General features: G+C 40.5%; 1 protein-coding gene across 2 annotated transcripts; it reads right to left on the reverse strand.

Annotated features, from left to right (window-relative positions):
• Positions 1-227: 227 nt before the first annotated feature.
• On the reverse strand, positions 228-20275 carry pafah1b1a (platelet-activating factor acetylhydrolase 1b, regulatory subunit 1a). Of its 2 annotated transcripts, none has more exons than XM_085916249.1 (11): positions 20052-20275; positions 15401-15692; positions 10307-10391; positions 8095-8169; positions 7654-7860; positions 5992-6160; positions 4993-5095; positions 4655-4883; positions 4085-4186; positions 3853-4009; positions 228-2991 (listed from the first exon to the last, which is right to left on the reverse strand). In XM_085916249.1, exons 2-11 carry the CDS (start codon positions 15430-15432, stop codon positions 2918-2920), a joined length of 1233 nt encoding a protein of 410 aa, XP_085772375.1. In that variant the 5' UTR covers positions 15433-15692; positions 20052-20275; the 3' UTR covers positions 228-2917. The 2 variants fall into 2 exon arrangements, with proteins under 2 accessions (XP_085772375.1, XP_085772376.1); XM_085916250.1 differs by lacking the exon at positions 20052-20275 and adding an exon at positions 19716-19919.
• Between the last annotated feature and the right edge of the window lie 466 nt (positions 20276-20741).

Below are 20741 nucleotides of genomic sequence, written 5' to 3' on the forward strand. Positions count from 1 at the left end.
AACGTGATCTAATATTGTATTGTTTTATTTTACTTTCTACATATTGTATGGTCTCTAATTTTGCGTTCATTATCGAAGCTGTAATAGGGCACCATGTAGTTAGCGTTTTATTTATTGTTCGTTGTGGTGGCAATTTTACACGTCAAACATGCAACTCTTTCCTCCACCAAGTAATGACGTATTTTGAGAACCAACTTGCGAAATGAAAACATTCAAGAATACACACATTTGCTCAAATATGCAGATTTGTTTTTATTATATTGCAAACAATAATTGACATCCAGGTATATTGTTAACAGTTTGTAGCGTGAAGAGTGAGACCATAGTGGTGAAAACATCATGAACTCTCAAGTAAGAGCTTGTTGTGCAGTCTGAAGCCCTCAATGAGGTTCACACGCATGTTAGAGAGGACTGGTTGACTTGAGGCAGAAATGACACACAGACAGCAAAAACTCAAGTCAGGCCACTCAAGCCAGACCAGAGAGCAAAATAATTGCTTGGGAAAGGAGAAACACTTGCATACAACACAGTAGCTGTGATCCATAAATTAGAAAAAGAGCCCCCCAAATGTCATCAATCTTTTATTTTACATCTTTAATTTAAAATCACTGGAGGAATAGTCTAAGGCCTGACATGTCATCGTGTGGCCCTGCGGGTGAGAGCAAATTTTCTAAAATTGGTGGCAATAATGGACTAAATGGACTAAAGGCTGGTTTCTTGGCTAAACCAGAATGTAGACATTTTTTGGTATCAGCTTGAACACAATACTTTGCCATTATCATTCCAAATTTTCTACTACAAAGTCAGGCAGAAGATACCTAAGGGATAGCTGTAACATTCCCTAAAAGAGGGTTCTCCTTTGGATCAACCTGGTCTGATGAAATGTTTGTAAGTGTAGAAACCCCCTTTGGGAAGAAAAGGGGGGTGGGGGGGGGGTAGAAGAGCCACACTCACAATAAATCAGTCCATTCTACAAGAGGGATTGAGTGGTCTAGCCATACTGAGCATCCTTTTCTCAACACCTGTCATGCCGCTGTTCACTGTTAAGCCACTATGTACCTTAATGTGTTAAGACCACTTCAGCCCCTGATGTAGATTACCGTGCAGCAGCGCTATACCGTATATCAACAGGTCACATTTTACACCGCGAGGAGCTTCAGCAGCAGAGCACCACATCCAGTACACACGTGAAAAGAAAAAAAAAAAATGTAGCAAAGAAGCTAATGAGTTTATTGAAGCAATGGAGAACTGCAATTGGAAAATTATAGGTTTATGCAATTATCAACAGTGAATTCGTCTTTGAACAATAGAGTTGAAGATTTAGCGTAAACGGGGGATGTGCAAGACTTAATGAACCAACACTGTTTGGTTGATGTTTCATTTCTTGTCCTACAACTGGGAAAGGAATGACTGGTCGATTTTTTTTTTTTTTAATCCCAATCTATCAGACATTCTTCCCAGTTAAAATTAACCTTGAGAAGAATGCCACTCAGAAACACGTCAAGTGGTTTGTGGGGCTGCTCAGTAAAGATACTCATATTACAGAGAACATATGAAGCTTGAACGTGACTTAGCATGTTCGCTGCTAACACTTTCTCCACAGTCCAAAACTACCCCCAGTTCTATTCAGCTCATCTTTCACCACATTACAAAACTGCCAAATGGCTTAACTAGCTAAATTTACAGTTCATATTTTCACAGAAAACCGATTCAACTTATTTTTATTGAGCAGAACATGCTTTTCACCCCTCAGAAATTAAGATATCTCTGCATATCCCAAATATCAAACCTGGGAGAGCACATCGACTTGTCATGTTTTTCTTCCTTTCCTCTTTTTGCAAGAGAAGGTTCATGTTTGTAGTCTTTAGACGCGCCAAGCGACAACTAAGTATCGTTAGTCTATACATCCTTCCTATATTACACAAATACCCTACGGGTTGTAGGGCAAAATGGCTGGGAGTTGAGGGGCAAAAGGAAGGTCAGAGAAAACGCAAAGGAGACAAAGCCGGCATCTTTATCAAGTGCTGAAGATTAGAAATTGGCGTAATCCCTGATCTCCACTCAGGCGTGCAGATCGACAGCCTCCACTAAACTTTAGCGAATAGCTCAGTGCTGTTCTTAATGGGATGTTACAACTAAAGCCTAATATTTGTTCAAAGCTCCCCACCCCGAGGTCCAAGGACAACAGTTTGCAAGATTGGTATATACAACCATTAAAATATGAGCAAGCTCCACATGAAGAGAAATGGTATGCACATTTGAGAAGTGATGGTATAAAGCTACAGATTATTTTAATAACAAAGGCCGACAGACAGTGTCACCGTATACGCTTTTTCTGCCTGATCGCTCGAAGGTTTTACCAAGCTAGGTGCCATCAGACTAGGACAGGAAAGGCGAGCGAGAAAGAGGGAGACAGAAGTTCTATAAAAAAAAAAAAAAAAAATGGACAAAAGTAATCTTACACATAAAGACACTGTCATTTCTTAAATTATTTTTTAGTGCCCTACATCAAAAACATCTGCCTTCGGTTGGTCAGTAAGGCTGCGTGACAGACGGCCAGCCCTGTGTTAAACCTATGGTACTTCTAGACGTTATGCAAATTTACAGTATACAAGTTTTGATTACCATGCAAGAATACTTTTTTTGTGTAACATTTAATAGCTTGATCTACATCCAGGAATAATTTACATAGAAGGGCAGAGATTATTAGACCAGAGAGCGCAATGAGTAAGTAACCATGGTGGCAGGTGCAGCCGAAGGAGATGAAGATGTGCGGGTGAAGTTTAGCTTAGGTGAGAGGGGGGTTGGGGGTGGGGAGAATGACAGGGTGAGGGAAGGGGGTATGTGTGTGGAGGGGGCAGAATCCAGAAGACCATCTGGGTAGTCGGGGTGCTGGTCCAATCTTTGGAGGTCCTATTCAGCGGCACTCCCACACTTTTACCGTCTGATCTACACTCCCAGTGACCACGTAAGGAGCAGTCTTGTGGAAATCTGAAATGAACAAAGATCAGAACAAAACCTAAGTGCATTACATGTCATTAACGTGAAACAATCATATGTAATTAATGCTGACATTATGCTCAATTAATAACGCACAGTGCAAGTTTTTTGTTCGTTCCTTAAACAGTTGTCAAGCACCAGATGTTGACTTGAAAGGGAGTCCTTTACTGGTACAAACACTTGCCTAAGGGTTGAGCCAGACATGTTAAGGGCTACTGTTCACCCCGCTGAGAATTATTACTTCTGCGTAATTATACAATATGTGTATCTGTCTCACATGCACCATTTCTGTTCACGTGTCCTTTCCTTTTGGTTCGGCTGTGCAGTTGAAGGTGGAAGTAATTGCTGCCTATGCAAGTTTGTCCATTTGTTTTGCGAAGTACTATCCAGGTGAGAAAATGTACAAAAGTACCGACCCTTATTTGGGACACAGCTCCATTTAGAGTGGAGCGCACCAAGATACTGTACCACTATTGATTATAGAAATCAAAAACAAGTTTTGTTGCGAGCACAAATGACAATAACAAAGAAGCTTTTGCAAAATGTTCAACAACTCACAGCGCTTGCTGTTTGTAGTTATGAGTTTTAAGAGAAAAATGTCAACCAGCTTGCCAAAATAATTGGCTGAGATAGTCCTCAAGGGAATTACTGAGCTATATCAATAAGCAGAAGTGAAAAAGGGAGGTGAATGGCTCACTGGTGGCACCCCTCAGGACACTCAAGACCAGCAAAGGAGATAATGGTCTTGTTCACAAGGAATTGCCGTGGAAGCAGGAGGGTATATAAGCTAGTGGCAGGGACAGCAGCTGAAGAGATAATAGCAGGGGATAAGAGGACAGGAGGTCTGCTTACCCAAAGAGGTAACAAAGTGATCATGGGCACTCAGGGTTTTCATGCAGCGCTTGTTCTTGTAGTCCCAGATCCTTAAGGTCTTGTCATCTGCACAGGTCACAATAAACTTGCCTCCCGGGTGGAAAAGGAGCCCACGCACCCAGTTGTCATGGCCGACCTGTGGTACAGAATTTATAAATGAAGCAAAATGGTTTCCGCACTGAAAAGAAAAAACACTTGAAATAGACCTTACCAGTGTCATAAGGCACATGCCTATGCTAACATCCCACATCTTGACAGTTTTGTCTCTGGAGCCAGACAGCAGGAAAGGGCCTGATTTACCACTCTTCTTGCTCTGGTTGGACAAAACATAAAAAAAGAAAAATAAAAAAAGTAAATCAATCAATGTGGCAAAATTACTGCAGGACATGTTTTGGTCAAATAGACGCATTAAAGGAAAAACATACATGTTGACGAAGTAAAACATTAGAAGTTATTTTTCAACAAGCCTTTTTGTTTTTCTTTGTTATGTTAAAGTAAACAATTTAATGACCATTCAATGACCGTGGAAAATGTCAATTCCAAGGAGAGACAAATTGAGGACCCTCCAGTTGGACGACATTCAAAACATACAACCTTGTGTGAACAAAGACTACAATCACTTAAACTGAGCAAATACTTTACATCATCTTACCTGGAGAAGTTGCTTTTAAATCAAGAAACAAGGCTGTCAAGCAAATATCAACTCCACACTTGTACAGTTGGTTCGTCTTTTTCCATACACTAATCCAGACTGCTGGTTAAAATCCAAGTCATCCCTCACCTCAGAACCAGTGGCATCAAGTATGGTGGGATAAGCGCTCTCTGGCGCCCACGAAATGCACTCCACCACATGCTCATGCTCCCGCAGTTCAGCTTTGCACTCTTTGTTGGCTACAACCCACACGCGCACCGTCTGATCATTGGAGCAGCTGGCAACCAAAGTGCCATCCTGGTTGGGTCGCACCATGCGCACCCACTCCCTGTGGCCAGTGAAGGTCTTCACACAGTAACTTGTGGGAAAACACATTTAGAGATGAATTACCACCCAATAAATATGACACCTAGGCAAATAAATACTTCAAGACTTTTTCCAAATAATTCTGAATTAAAAGATCTTACCCAGTTGCCACCTCCCACATCTTCATCGTTTTGTCCCTTGAGGCAGAAATTATGTGATCTCCATTGGGCATAATGGCTACTGATGACACATTGTGGTCATGTCCTAAAAGAACAGAGTCGGAAACTTTAGCGATTACAAGGGGGGATGGGAGGAAATCAGGGTCAGATTTTGGTGATGCAAGTGGAAAACCACCAAAAGGGCAAAATGAATTGCTTTTTTTGGGCACAATGTGCTAACTATAAAATCTAAGCAGTGAGCTGGGCTTTCACACAGTTTCACAGTGGATACAATATCGGGTTGATTACCAAGTTGTTAGACCTGATTTGACCCGCTCAACAGACATAAGTAATAGCTATAAATGTGTGTATCAGGCATACCGTCACACTGGTATCGTGTGATGCAGGACATAGCGGAAGAGGATCGTGAAACAATTGACTCATTCAACACTTATCTACATCAACAGCTTGGTGTCTCATTGTTGTAAGTTAATGAAAACGCATGAGGGTTTGAGAAGGGTGAACTGAAAGTGAACAAAAAGGTGGCCTAAGGAGTAGAGGGGAAACTGCGAAGCCTCAATTTGATCAAAGGTTCTCTCTGCAGACTGACTTTGTGCAGTGAACTTGAGGAAGATTTTAAGTAGCTCACATCCACCTCCCGGAAAAGCTATAAAGTCTATTAAGACCAGTCTAAATAAAAAAATAATATTTTAACAGACACGTTACATAATGAAGACCTCCTCCAGTTTAGTATCTGTATACACATGTACCATAGAAATTGCTCAATGTAATTTCATTACATTTTTAAGGTCAGTTCGAATTTGTTGCTGTCGGGAAATCTATAAAATGTTCCAAATGTTCAATTTCTTTTTTTTACTTTTCTCTTTATTCTAAGTGTTATTTATTTATTTATTTATTTATTTATTTATTTATTTTCATTCATTTATGTATTCATTCTGATTTGTTTGTGACATAGGGATGTTGGCATGTTAGAAAACCTACCATGCATAGTCCTGATGCACTCGAAACCTTGGAAATCCCACAGCTTGATAGTCATGTCGGCAGAGCAAGATGCAAGTAGTTTTCCAGTCTGGTCAAAAGAGATGTCCTGCACGGAATCTGTGTGGCCCTTAAGTGTGCGTTCAAAGTCTCCGGTCTCATAGTCCCACACCTAAAGAGCACACGAGCAAATTGGATCACAGAAAACAAGCTTCTGTTCATGATGTCTCTTCATGTGCAGTCCTCAGAAACGTTCCGTAAATATTCCATACTTTCCCAACTCTAAACACAACAGATGACAAAAGAGAACAGCCTTGACAGATCTTATAAAATGCTCCAAGTTAGACTAACTGTGGATTTCTAATCGTCTCTTTCTATGGTCAAGACCTTCTGCTGAAGGTTTTAATGACTGCACTAATATGGAGCACAAACAGAATCAGTAATTATGGGAGGAAGCAGGATGGATTTAAACCCAAGAAAGCTGCTCATGTTTGGTTTTCAAGCAGACGGTCACAGAGAAACAAACACTCCTCGCCTCACTGCTTTGGTTGGGGGATTTTGTCCAGACGGTAATGGGAGACCCCACCGTCCCTTTCTAGAGGGGCTAAATGTGCCAGATGGTTGTGAGGTATAAAATGCACAGGGGGAGAGATCAGCCGAGTTAATGTGTTTGGAACTTTGTAGAGTCGCTTGATCAGCACATTACGCATTTCATCAGCATCTTGGGCAAATAAGCCTTTACAACAACCTGTAACTCTAAGCTACTCGGACACACTTAGCATTATTACTGACTCTTTTTTTTTTAATTTCTTTTTTTTATTTTATTTTTTACTCATGATGAATTGAGTGGCACCTTGCATCGTAGCCTCCTCCTTTAATTAACTTTGGACAAAAGCAGTACAAAAAGCAGTTGCACATAATGTCTACTCAGTTTAGTTTTCAGACTAAAAAGCTATTTTGGCTTGTTTGACTTGTCAAAACAATCTGAAGCGTGCAAGGTCTACTCAATTAAAAATTCAACAGGGCTGTTGAGAGGTAGAAAAAGTAGGGCACCAAATAAGTGCAGGCCAGGAGAAAGACAGAGAGAACGAAGAAAGCAGCTAAAGAGCAAGAGCAGGAGCAGGAAGGTGGAGCAAAATTTAAGATTTGGGCTCAGAGCCTTGCTCTTGCTCCGCCGATGGTGGTTGGGCTTGGTGGCGCAGATGCTGCTTATGAAGAATAGAAATGTGGCATTGTGCCAAGGGGAGTCGTTGCACTGGGAGCAAACCGTGGTGGCTACTGGAAAGGGAAAGATGAACATGTGCTTGATGAATAATTTATGAAGAACAAACAGCTTAATAGACTATTGGAATTGAGAGTTTGTACTTTGATTCTGGGCACACAAAGATAATGCTGGTGCAATCTCAGGTGTGCCCATAAAAGCACCTTTGAGAAGCAGACCGATTTGAGGACTACAACATCATGGAAGAGGAATGGAAAGAAACAACATTTGCAAACTATCTAAATGGTAGTTTCAAGCAAACATTTACCATCAATACTTCAAAACAGTCAACCATATCTTAATAATAAAATATATTTGAGTGAGCATATTTTTAAGTGTTAATACTGTGACTAATTGAAAATACACAATACATGGGGGAAAATGTGCCTTTCAGCCACACTAACCTTTATTGTTGCATCCTCTGAAGCAGACACCATCACACTGAAGACTGGGTGGAAGATGACTCTGGTAACAGGACTGCGGTGGCCACTCAGCGCATACTTTTCTGGAGGACGTGGAACCCACTCTTTGGGGTCTCGCTTTTGACTAACTGGTCCGCCCAGGGTGATTTCCTCCTTTGCTTCGTTCAGTTTAGATTCAAGTTCCATAACCTGCCCAGACCAAGTAAGTATGTTAGCAGATGGAGGTTTATTGAACCAAACTAAAGGTAAGGGAGTTCCAATATTCAATATTAAAAAGCTTTAGCAATGGCAGTAAGTTAGTATTCTAAAGAGATGATTATAAATACACAGTAAAAGTAAAGTGGCTCCATGGGTGATGTCACAAACAATTCACAAGACTGCATTCCCCACAAGCCTCCTGCGAAAGTGGCAAAAAAAACAAACCTTCTTTTGTAATCTGATGACTGAAGTCCATTTTTTTTCCAAAAGGCCAGCATACTTCTTGTCCAATTCTTCATTCTGAGAGGAGCAAGGGTGGGGGTGTGGGGTGGTTGGATGCAAAAAGGCAACGAGTTGAAGAATCAGCAGAATCAAAAAAGGCCAGTGACAATGGTGGCATGTCTTATATGAAAGAAAACAATTACTTACACTTGGTTCCGACGCAAGCATGCTACTGTACAACATCCACACTACAAATACACGCACACACACACACAAACAAACAAGTCTTGACCCTTCCCACAATAGCTACCCAACTGCTAAACTGAGGAAGGTGTGCGGGATATGTTGGCAACTCCTTTCAGAGTTGCTTAAAAAAAACCAAAAGAATGCATGTACAGCCTTTGACAGACGCCTGCATCATGATAATGTCTTCAAAATCTGCTAATAATAAATTATTCATTTTGGTCAGCAATTTAATGGTATGGCAGCTTATTTATATTGATGGGCAAGGCTATAAATGACTTTTAGGGATTTTATAGATTTGAATTGTTGAGTGAAATAAGAATAAAATTTTAAAAACTTAGAATTGAGTTGTTTGCCTTCTTTTGCATGAGCATTCCTCTCCATTTCCCTCATTTGAGTCTCATTCATTATGTCTCTCTCGTCACTGCAAGCATCAGCATTGAATACTACTTTAGAATTTCTGCTTTTGTGTAATGGCAAGGCTGAGGAGCTAGTTGTGAATTTTAACAATCGCCACCCTCACACCCTTGCGGGGCCGCCAATGAAGCTTTCACAGTTACCAGGAGCTTCAAGGCACCGTGCCATGTTACAGGAATATACAAGACTTTTGAAGGAAACGACATTATGCATTAGTAGTTTTTTTCTTTTTTTCTTTTTTTTAAACAAGCCTGCTATCATCTAACCGGCCATCTGCCTGGATGCTAACAACCTACACGAGAGTGACAAAATGTGCCAGACTACACTGCAGGCTGCCAATTTATGACCAGTGGGTATTATGGATCCAAATATCTAAGTGTATGTGTATATCTATATTTTCTCTCATGTAACTACAGAGTAATTGGTTGTGGACACATTTAAATTATTTTTGCAATTTAAACCTGCTAAACCACAGAGACAGTCACAAGGGCCACGGCAAAAACATTTGATTCTGTCAAACGCAACCAGCTATATTTAACAAGCAGGTAAATTTCAACTGATAAATGCAATATATTCAAGGAAAATTTGTCCCAATATCATATAGGCTTCCAAAGGTTTGTTTTGGCCATAGCTATAAAACCCCAAGAGTACGTGGTTACCCCCATGCTGTTCATCCTCATCTATTATTAAACCTTCCACTCAGAAAACGTCTGCCAGAGGAATAAATAAAGGCTCACAACAAAGAGGTGAGGTGAAATGTGAAGGTAAGGTGAAACGAGAAGACTCTATAAGAAGTTAGGGGGGGAACGATGGGATAAGATGCAGATTACATTAAAGCAATGTCTTTAAGTATTTAGACCAGGGATGGGTGACTGGCAGCCCATGCTTGGGGTGGATCTTAATTCATTTTTGCGGGGGTGGAGTGGGGACATAATATATACATATATATATATATATATATATACATATATATATACATATATATACACATATATATATATATATATTACAGAGAGAGAGAGAGAGAGAGAGAGAGAGAGAGAGAGAGAGAGAGAGAGAGAGAGAGAGAGAGAGAGAGAGAGAGAGAGAGAGAGAGAGAGAGAGAGAGAGAGAGAGAGAGAGAGAGAGAGAGAGAGAGAGAGAGAGAGAGAGAGAGAGAGAGAGAGAGAGAGAGAGAGAGAGAGAGAGAGAGAGAGAGAGAGAGAGAGAGAGAGAGAGAGAGAGAGAGAGAGAGAGAGAGAGAGAGAGAGAGAGAGAGAGAGAAAAAGAGAGAGAAAAAGAGAGAGAAAAAGAGAGAGAAAAAGAAAGAGAAAAAGAAAGAGAAAAAGAAAGAGAAAAAGAAAGAGAAAAAGAAAGAGAGAGAGAGAGAGACATTCCCAGTAAAAACTGAACTTTTGAAAGAAAAGAAAAAGAACCACCAAAAAGGTTGTCAAAAGGGCATTTTTCAATTGGATCAATGATCAGCGAACTAAAGACATTATTAGAGTTGATTACTGGCCATAAAACAATTGGCCGATGCGATCCCGACGATCCGATCAGTGTAAAGTCTACTCACCATGTCTAATTCTGCCTCCTTCTTGAACGTGGAATATGCGCCTTCATATCCATTGGAACGCAGATAATCAGCTATGGCTCGATTTCTGGAACATAAAAAGAGGATCCATAATTAAACCTATGATCACCACAACCAAGATAAGGCCTTAAGTATAATGTGTGTAGCAAAATAGGTATGTATATACCTCAATGTATTGTCTCAACTATGTATAAGAATAATATTTAACGTATACAAATCAGCCTTACGTGTAGTACAAGTCGGACACTATATGTATGACTGACAACCTAGCCAGCATAATGGATATCACATCTGTCTGCTGTCTAAAATGACCTCCTGTTCTGTGGCTGTGGGTAAATAACCCACCACAGAATGAATCACTGTAATGTGGAGGGTGAATGGGGGGGGGGGGGGGTAATTGAGATCCCAGTGTCCGTCTCACCACTATCCAAAACATACAGAATAAAGCCAGAAAACATATTTGAGGTGATCAGGCTTTTGGTTGTGACGATTCCATCCAGTTCATCACAAAATAAGAAAGCTGAAAGAAGCAGTTGAAAGAACTGGAACGTGTCAACTAATTTCTGGTCAGGGTAGAGCTGGGAAGTGATATTTAATCTAGCAAGGAGTGTATAAACTTCAATATCACAGATATTGGGCTCTCTACTGATGGTATCGGTTAGCTACTTTCTGAGACAGCATTTGAGGTGTGATCATGATTTATTCAAAAGGACAAGGCACTGCGAGTACTGGAGTGGGAGCCAATAGTTGAGTCGACCTTGAGCTACATTTTTATTTTTTTCCCATTTTTGATCAAGTTGTTTTAGGGCATGTTTAAAAAGAATGTAGCTTGTGACCAGGTTCGTCTCGATTCTGCAGAATGAAATTGGGTAGAGTGAGTGACTCACTCTGTAATACCACTTGCACTCAGAAGGGAACAACCCTCAGCAAAATATTTTCAAGCCCATGTGAGTCACTAATGCCTGGTCATTATTATGGGTTATTATGAATAAAAAAAAATCTATACACAATTTGATTAGTAAAATATATTTTTAGCTTTCATTGTTGAAATATTTCTATAGTATCAGTGAAAATGACCAGGAGGAGAAAAAAAAAATCTAAAAACAAACAAGGAAACTGCACCTCCTCCACACATTCATTCTGTAATTATTATACTTATACACCACAAGCCGTACATCTAAAGCCAAGAAAAGCCAGACAAGCTGTATGGGAGAAAATGCTTGAGGGTGCCAGTATGAAGGGGGAGGGAGTTGCAATCTGTCAGCGCAGTCTGTGCTGCGTGCACCTCACCTTCTGCCCACCTGAATACCCATGACAACAAGAAGGGGGGGGGGGGGGGGCTCTCATTAGAGTTCAAGGTTAGCAGGAGGTTATCTATACTCCTGACAGGCTGCCCACTTCAAACACTAAAAGAGGGCCGACTTGCGAGCGTCATCATCATCGGAGAAACAGCAGTGCGAGGTGAGGGAAGCTAAAACTCGGCGTTATTTGATGTGGTGGAGGTGTGACACGAGAGGGTGTGTCCAAACTGTTGCTGTCTGTCTCAATGTCAACTGAAAGGCTCAATGGAATGCCGCAGGAAGACTTGAAAAACTACAATGACTTAATTGTAAGTCCTTTCATTTCAAATCATGCAAAATTGAAAGTTGGTCAAGTCTGTCCATAAATATGACAGGTTTAGCACATTTTCCATCTGTAGTGAGGTGATGGTGGTTTTGAATAGTGGACATGCAGATCTTTTTTTTTTCTTCTATCCACACAGACATTGAGTAGTAAATTCTCAGAACCCCAAGTAAAGAACTATTTAAGCAATGTAAAAAAAAAAAAAAAAAAAAAAAAAAAAAAAAAAAAGGAAGTGGCTGGTTTCTATGGTTATTAGCAGTTAGCAGGATGATGTCATCCAGGAGAGATGAGTCAGCCATCCTTCCAGCCTGCAGATGACTTCATTTCCTCCCAATTTTCTACTACAAAAATCAATGAGGTGGGCATTCAAAAACATTAAATAAATATCAGTTGACGTAACGTCATGCTGGTCTCTGGCCGAGTGACATGACAATATCAGTATCACTTTCACAGGCTATACTGGTTGTCACATTACCTGCCTTTTCACATGTCATTAACGGCAAGGCTGCTCATAACATCCATTGCTCTCTGTCAATATATTTGTAAATAAGATTCAATATTTACAAAGTCAATTCTATTACTGGTACAATGTCCTTTTGTCTCCTCCGCCAGTGTTTTTGACAGCAAACTGCTGCACTGACTGAATGTAGTCAAGAGGTAGTGCGAGAGTGTGAGACCTGGGAGTGTTTTGTGCTCAACTAGTTCCAATCCCCATCTTCACTGTATTCATGCAAGTGTGACTAGGAGCCTGGATAACAAACAATTACAAGCTCCTTACTTTTGTCTGTTACAAATATGGTTGGCGTAAGAACAGGTAATTTGATTCCAGGTTTAAAAGCGCATTTCACTGAAAAAGAAATTCAGAAGATGAATTCCTTGATTTGCGATGGTCCTCACATATACTGCATTAGAAAATGCATGCAGGGTAAGAATTCTTTGCACAAGGATTGCTCAGTTCCCAGTATTTACTGGTTTATTTCAATTGCCTCCGAGTGTTTTTTATACAAATATTTACTACAAGTATGGATTCCTCACCGATTTAGCACAGGTTAACGGTCGACTATTACATGCGTATGTACACATTCAGGTTAGGGTACCAGTGTAATTCAATCAAGCGATTACAGCCAGAGAATAACGTACACAAATGTACGCAGAGTGTGAAAGATGACCCTGGGCATATTCTTTGTTTAGTGAGGAGAAACCTTAAAAAAAAATAAAGCACACGGGTGCCCGCCAGGTCTTTAAGGGGAGTAGCATGTTTGTGTTCTTCAGCTATTTTTAAAACATGCTTGAGGCAGTGAGTCCCCTGACCCTGTAAAGACACACAAATGTGCTTTTCATTGGTTAAGCATAAAAAAAATAAAAAAAAGACTGTTGTCAAGAGAGTACAGAATCACACAGCTGACTGTTGATGCCAAAATAGCAACTTATTAGAAAAATTATATTTAAAATATAAATATTTATCCTCGGCTAATGAACCTAAACTACCCAAAACTAAACACATTACGGTTACATGGGGTGCTCTGTTTATGACTGAACTCAGTTCCTACGGCAGCAAAATAACTTGAATTTGTACGCAAGTCGGATCGTGCTGGAGTTTATCACTGTTGTTAATTTAAAAAAAAAAAAAAAGTCATTATTACAGTAAATGTGTTATTAAAAAAAATGTCAGAATATAAAACAATCAAATGGAAAACCCTAAAATTTGATGGTAAGCTATTCTTGTCCCGCAAGATGATCAGACGGTTTAATAGACGTAACTTCGATGCTGACAGCCAGACACAGCTGACCATTTTTAACAAACCAGAGTTACGCAAGTGTCTTGTTTTAGCCAGCAAATTTGCTACTGTGGTTCTGACATCACTTTGTTTAAGACCAACATCTATAGGTGGGAGGTTTGTCTAAGTTACTGAGACAAACAGCAATTCATCATCAGAATGCATCTGATGCTTGAAGACACCAGTTTCCTGTGGGCTGTTGGCCCACAGACTGGGAAAAGAGGGGTTCTGGCTGGGGGGTCTTGGAAGCTTCCTCCAACTAGTACAGAACTAATGAAAGCTTAGCATTCCAGACGAGCTCCCCATACCAACAGGCCCCGCCCACAGCACTAATCTAAAAACATAGAAACATTGTTGGGAATGTTAGCTGCCTTGTTATGTATGACAAGTTAGGTGGATGCATTCCACAATCGTACTGGAAGACAGACACCCAAATCAATGCATTTAATTCATCTCAAAGAGCAGAGAAAAGACAGAATGTTATGAAAGTAGAGCCGATCACGTAATTTTTATCAGAGCAAAATCACATGAAAAAGATTGGATTTTTAAAAGTTTCATAAAATATTTGGGATATATTGCAGTGTGATACCAAAACATCAACTGAATGATAACAATTATCACAATTGTTAATAAAAATGTTCACGACTCAACCCAACTCCAATCAATGACATTATCATGTCTCCCAGGAACCATTAGGATAAAGATGAAGGATAAGTCTCAGCAAGTAGACAAATTTGATTGGACTACTCGTTTTGAACAGAGTCCTAGCCATGGTGAATAATGTGCTCTCAAGACCCACTTTCTTAGTGGGTGTGGCTTGCCAGGCGAGAGCTGAGCCAAAGGAGCAGAGAAATATTTTTCTTCTATTTTCCTCGGTACTGCATTTTCAGGAAAAGGCAACAGGCAAAGACAGTTTCCTAAGCGCATCAAATGTAAATTGATTACAATAAAAGTTCTGCTCAAATGTTGACCTTTTCTTCTGATTGGTTAGTAATGTCTTGGCAGGGAGGCTGAGTCCAGGCTTATACAGGAAGTGAAGCAGTGCACGACAATAAAATGGAAGACACTCAGTTCCCTGCCACTGCTTTTTAGCAGGACCCAATTCAGTATCTCAATTGTGACACAAATCCAGACTGATATAAACTGCATTGCCTTTTTGTTCGTAGTGTCAGACTGCAAAAGATCATTAAACCTCAATATACCACCCGGCTCCGGAAGCAGCTGAGCACTAAACTGCGCCAAATCTGCTTAAATAAGGAACAACCGTGCAGTAGTTGCCCCAGAAGCACTGAGTGATTTAAGGAAGCAGCATACCAGCATATAAAGTGAAATGCGAGTACCCCTCCCCAAAAAGGACTTAAATTGAAAGAATAATGGCCACATTGTCATTTACATACTTTCTGCTTTGGCAGTTGTAGCCTTCGGTCAATTTAAAGAAACTTTATTACCACCTATGTTTTTTCAAGTTGCATTCGTTGAGCTGATAATCATGCTGCTCCACTTCTGCATACCAATTTCAGCCCTCGTCCTGATCATGTAAATCTAAACAAAACCCTCACCAAGGTTTACCTATCCAAATGACACCATTACAACCTGAACTTTAGTAAGTGGAGAGGGACAATATTTAGACTTTGCACTATTGGAGTCATAAAACAGAGGTGTATTGGCCACTTACAGTTCATCTCGTTGCCGTTGGGAAAGCACCATGGTGACGGGATGGTGTGGGCGGGGCAAGGAGAGACCGCTTGCTAGTAGATGGTGTAGCTGCCGCGCTCTCCTCAGTCGGGAGATGAGCTATGCGGAATCCGAGCAACGCGAGCGAGGATGAGCCGTGTACTCCTATAGCGTCAGTTAGTGTAGACCCGACACAGCCCGGGGACAGAGCGGGGACCTCAGGAATCGGGCCCCCTGGGGACAAGAGAAGCGGAGAGCCTGCAGACCAGTCAACAGCCGAGTCTACACTGCATCTGAAAGGGAAAAATGGAGGTGCGCGTTAGGTATGCATGACAGATAACATAGAGAGTGGGTGGAGCTGAAAATATCTATAGTAGGTCAAAGAGGTGCTGCATCAATGCCCGTAACAGTTTAAATGCAGGGGGAAAAAAATGCATGGAAACTGCTTATTTTACCAGGTCAAAGCAGCACTCCGAAAATATGACTACATCCCATCAATTAGAAGAATGGCATGAAGCCATCCATCCGACAAAACTCAATCACTCATTCTGTGGATTTTTTTGATGCTCTCAAAAGCATCCACAACATCAATACAATTCCAGGTTACAAATTCCTGCGCAAACATGCAAGAGTTGACCCAGATTTGAGGAGCGACAAACTTTCCATTACAGGTTGCGGACAGAAAAAAAAAAAAAAAAAAAAAGAGTCAAAGTCATGGCCGAAGAGGCCCGAATAACGGCTGCGCACTCGTCGAATTCCCAAACGTCATTGTGTCATTATCACACCTCCTTAAGAAGTGCCAAGCGGAGTGATGAATGGGGAAATCACAGGGAGGCGACAGCACAGTTTTTACTGGTTACAAGGTCAACATACTGTCAGTTGAGGGATCTTTCTAAGGTACATTAAATGAAATGGGGTATATGTATTTTATATATACAATTTTATATACACTACCAGCCTTATAAAATACCAAACTAAACAGCCAACGGCAGGCCAACTATGAGCCGCACTAAGCCTCTTAGTCTACTGGGACTACGATCACTAAATCTCCCCGACTGACCAAAAGACAAAAGTCTAAACAGAGCTAATTTACTTCTTTTTAAGATCCTTACACAATCACTTACTCCCTCATTTGCATACACACATGCTTTATCAGACCATTTTCCAGAATGAGGCATCTTGTGCTGAATCACTTACTCATTGTGAATACACATTTCAACAAAAGGTTGGCAAGAGAGAAAAATAGTATTGAATGGATTCAAATTTGGGATGTTTATTACAGAGCAGCAGTCTCCATGTATTTGACACTAGTTTTTCTTTGCATTACAAGTGACTAAAACCACAAAGGCAACAGACATCATTTCACTGCTTGGCATTATTCTCTATTAAATTGATAAAGCAACAAACATAAAAAATGTGTTTGCTTCCCTAAATGCATAACTGACACTTGCACACTGCAGAGGACCTGCGACTGACGTAGCTGCCAGTTAACTATTGAGCTGTGATGTCAGCATCTGACACAGGTCCAAATGACAGCTTATCTCTCATAGAGTGTTGATTACAGCATGCCGGGGTTTCTGGATGTTTCCCAACAAATCCGCTGTGGTTCATAAAGACAAAAATAGCCCAACACTAGCGTTGAAGAGTTTTGGGAAATGATTGCAATTGTTCTGACCTGCCCATATAAACATTAGTAGTTTAGCCACTACTAGCTAGCTGTTCAGCCACTGGACTAAAGTATCAATCAATCATTTCATCATGCACATTGCTAAAAGCAATAATGGTACTATCATTAGTAGAATCATAACTTCAAAATTCCGTTTGTATTCAAAAGCTTATTCATTATTCCTGAGGGGTAGAATTTTAGTAGTTTAAATAGTTTGTGTTATTTTCTATTCTATATTTGTTTACATTTATTGTACGGTTGAATAAAAATGTTTGAAATGAATGAGGGAAAAATAATTTTCCATTTTGTTTTTCAAGTTTCCTTATCCTGTAGTTCAGTGTTTTCAGTAGCAAAACTACTAGCCATTTAAAAGCAATGTAAAATGATTTTCATATTTTTAGTCATTTGTGGGTTTCTTTTGTTCGCACAATAATCCACTTTCATTTGTATCTGCAATCTTGAAAAAAATACCAACCAATCAGTTTAACTGGCTGAGCTCAAAAATTGGGAATGAAGTGATGGTGGAGGGGGAATAAGCTGCAATCGATGTGTATCCATAAATCTGCTTGTTCTTTCCGCTATTGATTCTGTTGTCTTTGTGTAGCAGCAGCAGGAACCGTCGTAAAACGGTGCAAAGTGCTCTGGGGGTGTCATTTCATTTCCTGATTAAACCCAACAGGTTAGCGTTTCTTGGAGGAGCTATTCTAGATTAATAACATTGTTTCCCTTTAAGAAGCAGCAGTCGGCTATTCAGTCACAACTGGACTGAGCCACACCCGATGCATTACAGAGCACATATTTGTTACTTGACGTCACCAAGCTTACAACGTCGTCTTGGACAGTTCAAGAGAGTGGGCCATCTTAATACAAAGGGTTACGTCAACCAAACGAATGCACATGAAGCAAGAATAAAAGGAAACTTGTCACATGATTCTTTTTGCAAGATGAAAATCATTGAATGGACCAACATGCACAACTGTACCGACACTACTCATATTTTATTTTCACCATTAATCTTGCAGACATCTTTGCATGACCTAGCAAAGAACTACAGTTAAAGCCTTTGTCACTTTTTCAATATCAAGCATCCCTAGCATCTGGAATCTGGACAGCCTTCATTTCCTAACAGTGACGATAAGTCAGACAACGTTAGGGAAAGTAACAGTGGCATCAACTGGGGCTGCTAACACAAACTGACATGCTAAGATCCAAAAGATCCAAACACATCAACAATTCAATACAAGATATAACATCTAACCAGTGACTGCAATATCACAAAGACTATATACATAAATGCACAAGTATGACTTACAAATTAATTGTATAGCTAACATGTCTTGAAGTCATAAAAGCAAAGCAGAGCGAAACAACTTAGTTGCAACCAGGATCGCCCGCCGCTCGAACCAAGTGACAAAATACTCTACCATGTACTCTCTTTACTCTTTTACCCATGCGACCGACCAACAGTCGAACACTCAAATACAAAACAAAAACATTCACTAGGTGCATGAAACCGAATCTGCACGTGAACTCCATGTGGTTAAGCGCCAACCCAACTGGCTCTAATTTCTGACTTCACTCAGTAGGCCGTGCCACTTAGGGGCAAACACCAACACACGAATACAACAACTTTCAGCTACATTACATTTGAGAAAACCAGTTTTGTCTGTTGATTTTATTTGTTTATTTTGGCATGTACACAGTCACACATCATCACAATTTTCATTGCATGCACTAAAGACAGAATTAGCTGAAATGGGATACAGGATGAGGCAACCAACCGTTTACTTTGTGTTATTTGTATTTCACAATACAGTGCAAAAGCTCTACTATTTGGGGGGTGGGACATATTAATTGCATTTCAATTCATTTCAGTAAGAAAATTTGAATTGATATATGTGTAAACTGCATGAGAATCTAGTGTCCTCAATAGACATTAGTTATTCTCATGAAATAACCATACCATACTAAAACACACATCAGAATCAAATCATGCTATCTTTAGGATTCGTAAAATTTGAAAAAGGGAAGAAAAAAACGATTCAATCTCGGAATCATGACTAGAAAAACACGTAAGGGGAAACCGAGTTGGGTAAGGCGAAGACGCAATTCCGAGAAGACCATCATCGACTCGCATGCGCTCCACCCTGATTTCCTCCCACACATGACGAAGGAGCTCCAGCTGAGCCCGACGCCCACCGGTGAGACGGCAAACCACCCTGTCGTGTACAAACACCCAAACACCGACTGTATATCGTCCCCAAATCTGCATTTCATGAAATAGATTTCACACAACCAGACGCAACCTTCAGGGCGACCATTACTGGACGGACGCCCTTCCTCGATGCTAACATCCGACTTAGCAGTGAAGCTAATGAGCAGACAGAAGACGAACCAATTTGAATAATAACCAATGGCGACGTCTGTGTCAATTTTATATTTAGCGGCAATGACGTAGTGTCAAACAGCACCAAATCGTCTTCAAATCATTCGCGTAATGACAACGACAAACGCCAACAGTAACCTTCCGGCCCAACCCAGTGACATGTTGTCATGTCGTTAGCACACATAGCGTTTCTTCAACCATACATCACTATGAGATATCCAAAATATGAACTATGACAACCAATAAGGTTAATCGGAACCTTACCTTCGTTAGCCTGCTGATGATTGCAGTCAGAAAGTTAGCTACAATCTGTACTCGTTATATGAACGCATACGGGAGTGCCATTGTGCACTTGAGCTCAATTAGCTAAATTTAACTTCGTCACTGAGGCCAAATACTTGAATAAACCAAATGTTGCACATGTGTAGATGGAAATAAAGTGCAGTGCTGACATGCTACCTGCTGCTTCAGACCGAGCGGCCTAGCCGCCATTTTGAGGCATAAAAGGAGGTGCAAAAATTACAGCCACATCGTCATTTTCCCCACCTAACGCCAGACTCCTTCGACCATCGGACGTCTTTGTAAACGAGCCCAACTTACCCTATTGTCTCTGTCCGCGAATATATCCAAAACACTCTCCGGTAGCAACACAACCCAGCGGGGCGTGAAATGTGAGCTCCAAATTGAGATCTTGTTAGCTGGAGGTAAACTGCGCCCCTCTAGTGTCTCCGGCGCCGCTCGCTTGTTTTTTCGTAGGCTACCGCATTCGCCTTGTCTCGGGGGCGCGCACGGAGCTCGCGTTCATGGAGAGGCGGGAACGCGCACGTCCTTGACAGGGGAGGGGGGGCACTACAACCTTTGGCACTATTTTAAACGTTTATTTGAAACACGGAAAATCTATTTGCACGCATTGTAAATGTAAATGCAAAATGGTGCTCCTAGATTGTATTTATTTTAATTATGTTCAACGTTCGTTAATTTTTTTTTCTGTTAGCAGTTCATGTTTTGCACCCTACAAAGGATTGTTATTCACGTATCAAATTTTTATTTCATACAATTTTATTCAGATGCAGGTCAGTCACACTTTTCTTCATCCCACTGACGTCTGTTTTGTTTAAGCAGTTATTTCTACCGTGTTTCAACAGAATATACTGTATACACTAAGTGAAATATTGGTAATTAAGAAAAGCAGTCTGGCTATAATAAACGAAAGTTGGATATATTGTTAAAACATTTTTCACACGTTATCAGAAGCGAACTACTGATTAAAAACGTAATCAAGTTGAAGTT

This window comes from Syngnathus leptorhynchus, chromosome 7 (genome assembly GCF_054491065.1).
Source record: "Syngnathus leptorhynchus isolate UIUO chromosome 7, UIUO_Slep, whole genome shotgun sequence".
Taxonomy (NCBI): Eukaryota; Metazoa; Chordata; class Actinopteri; order Syngnathiformes; family Syngnathidae; genus Syngnathus; species Syngnathus leptorhynchus.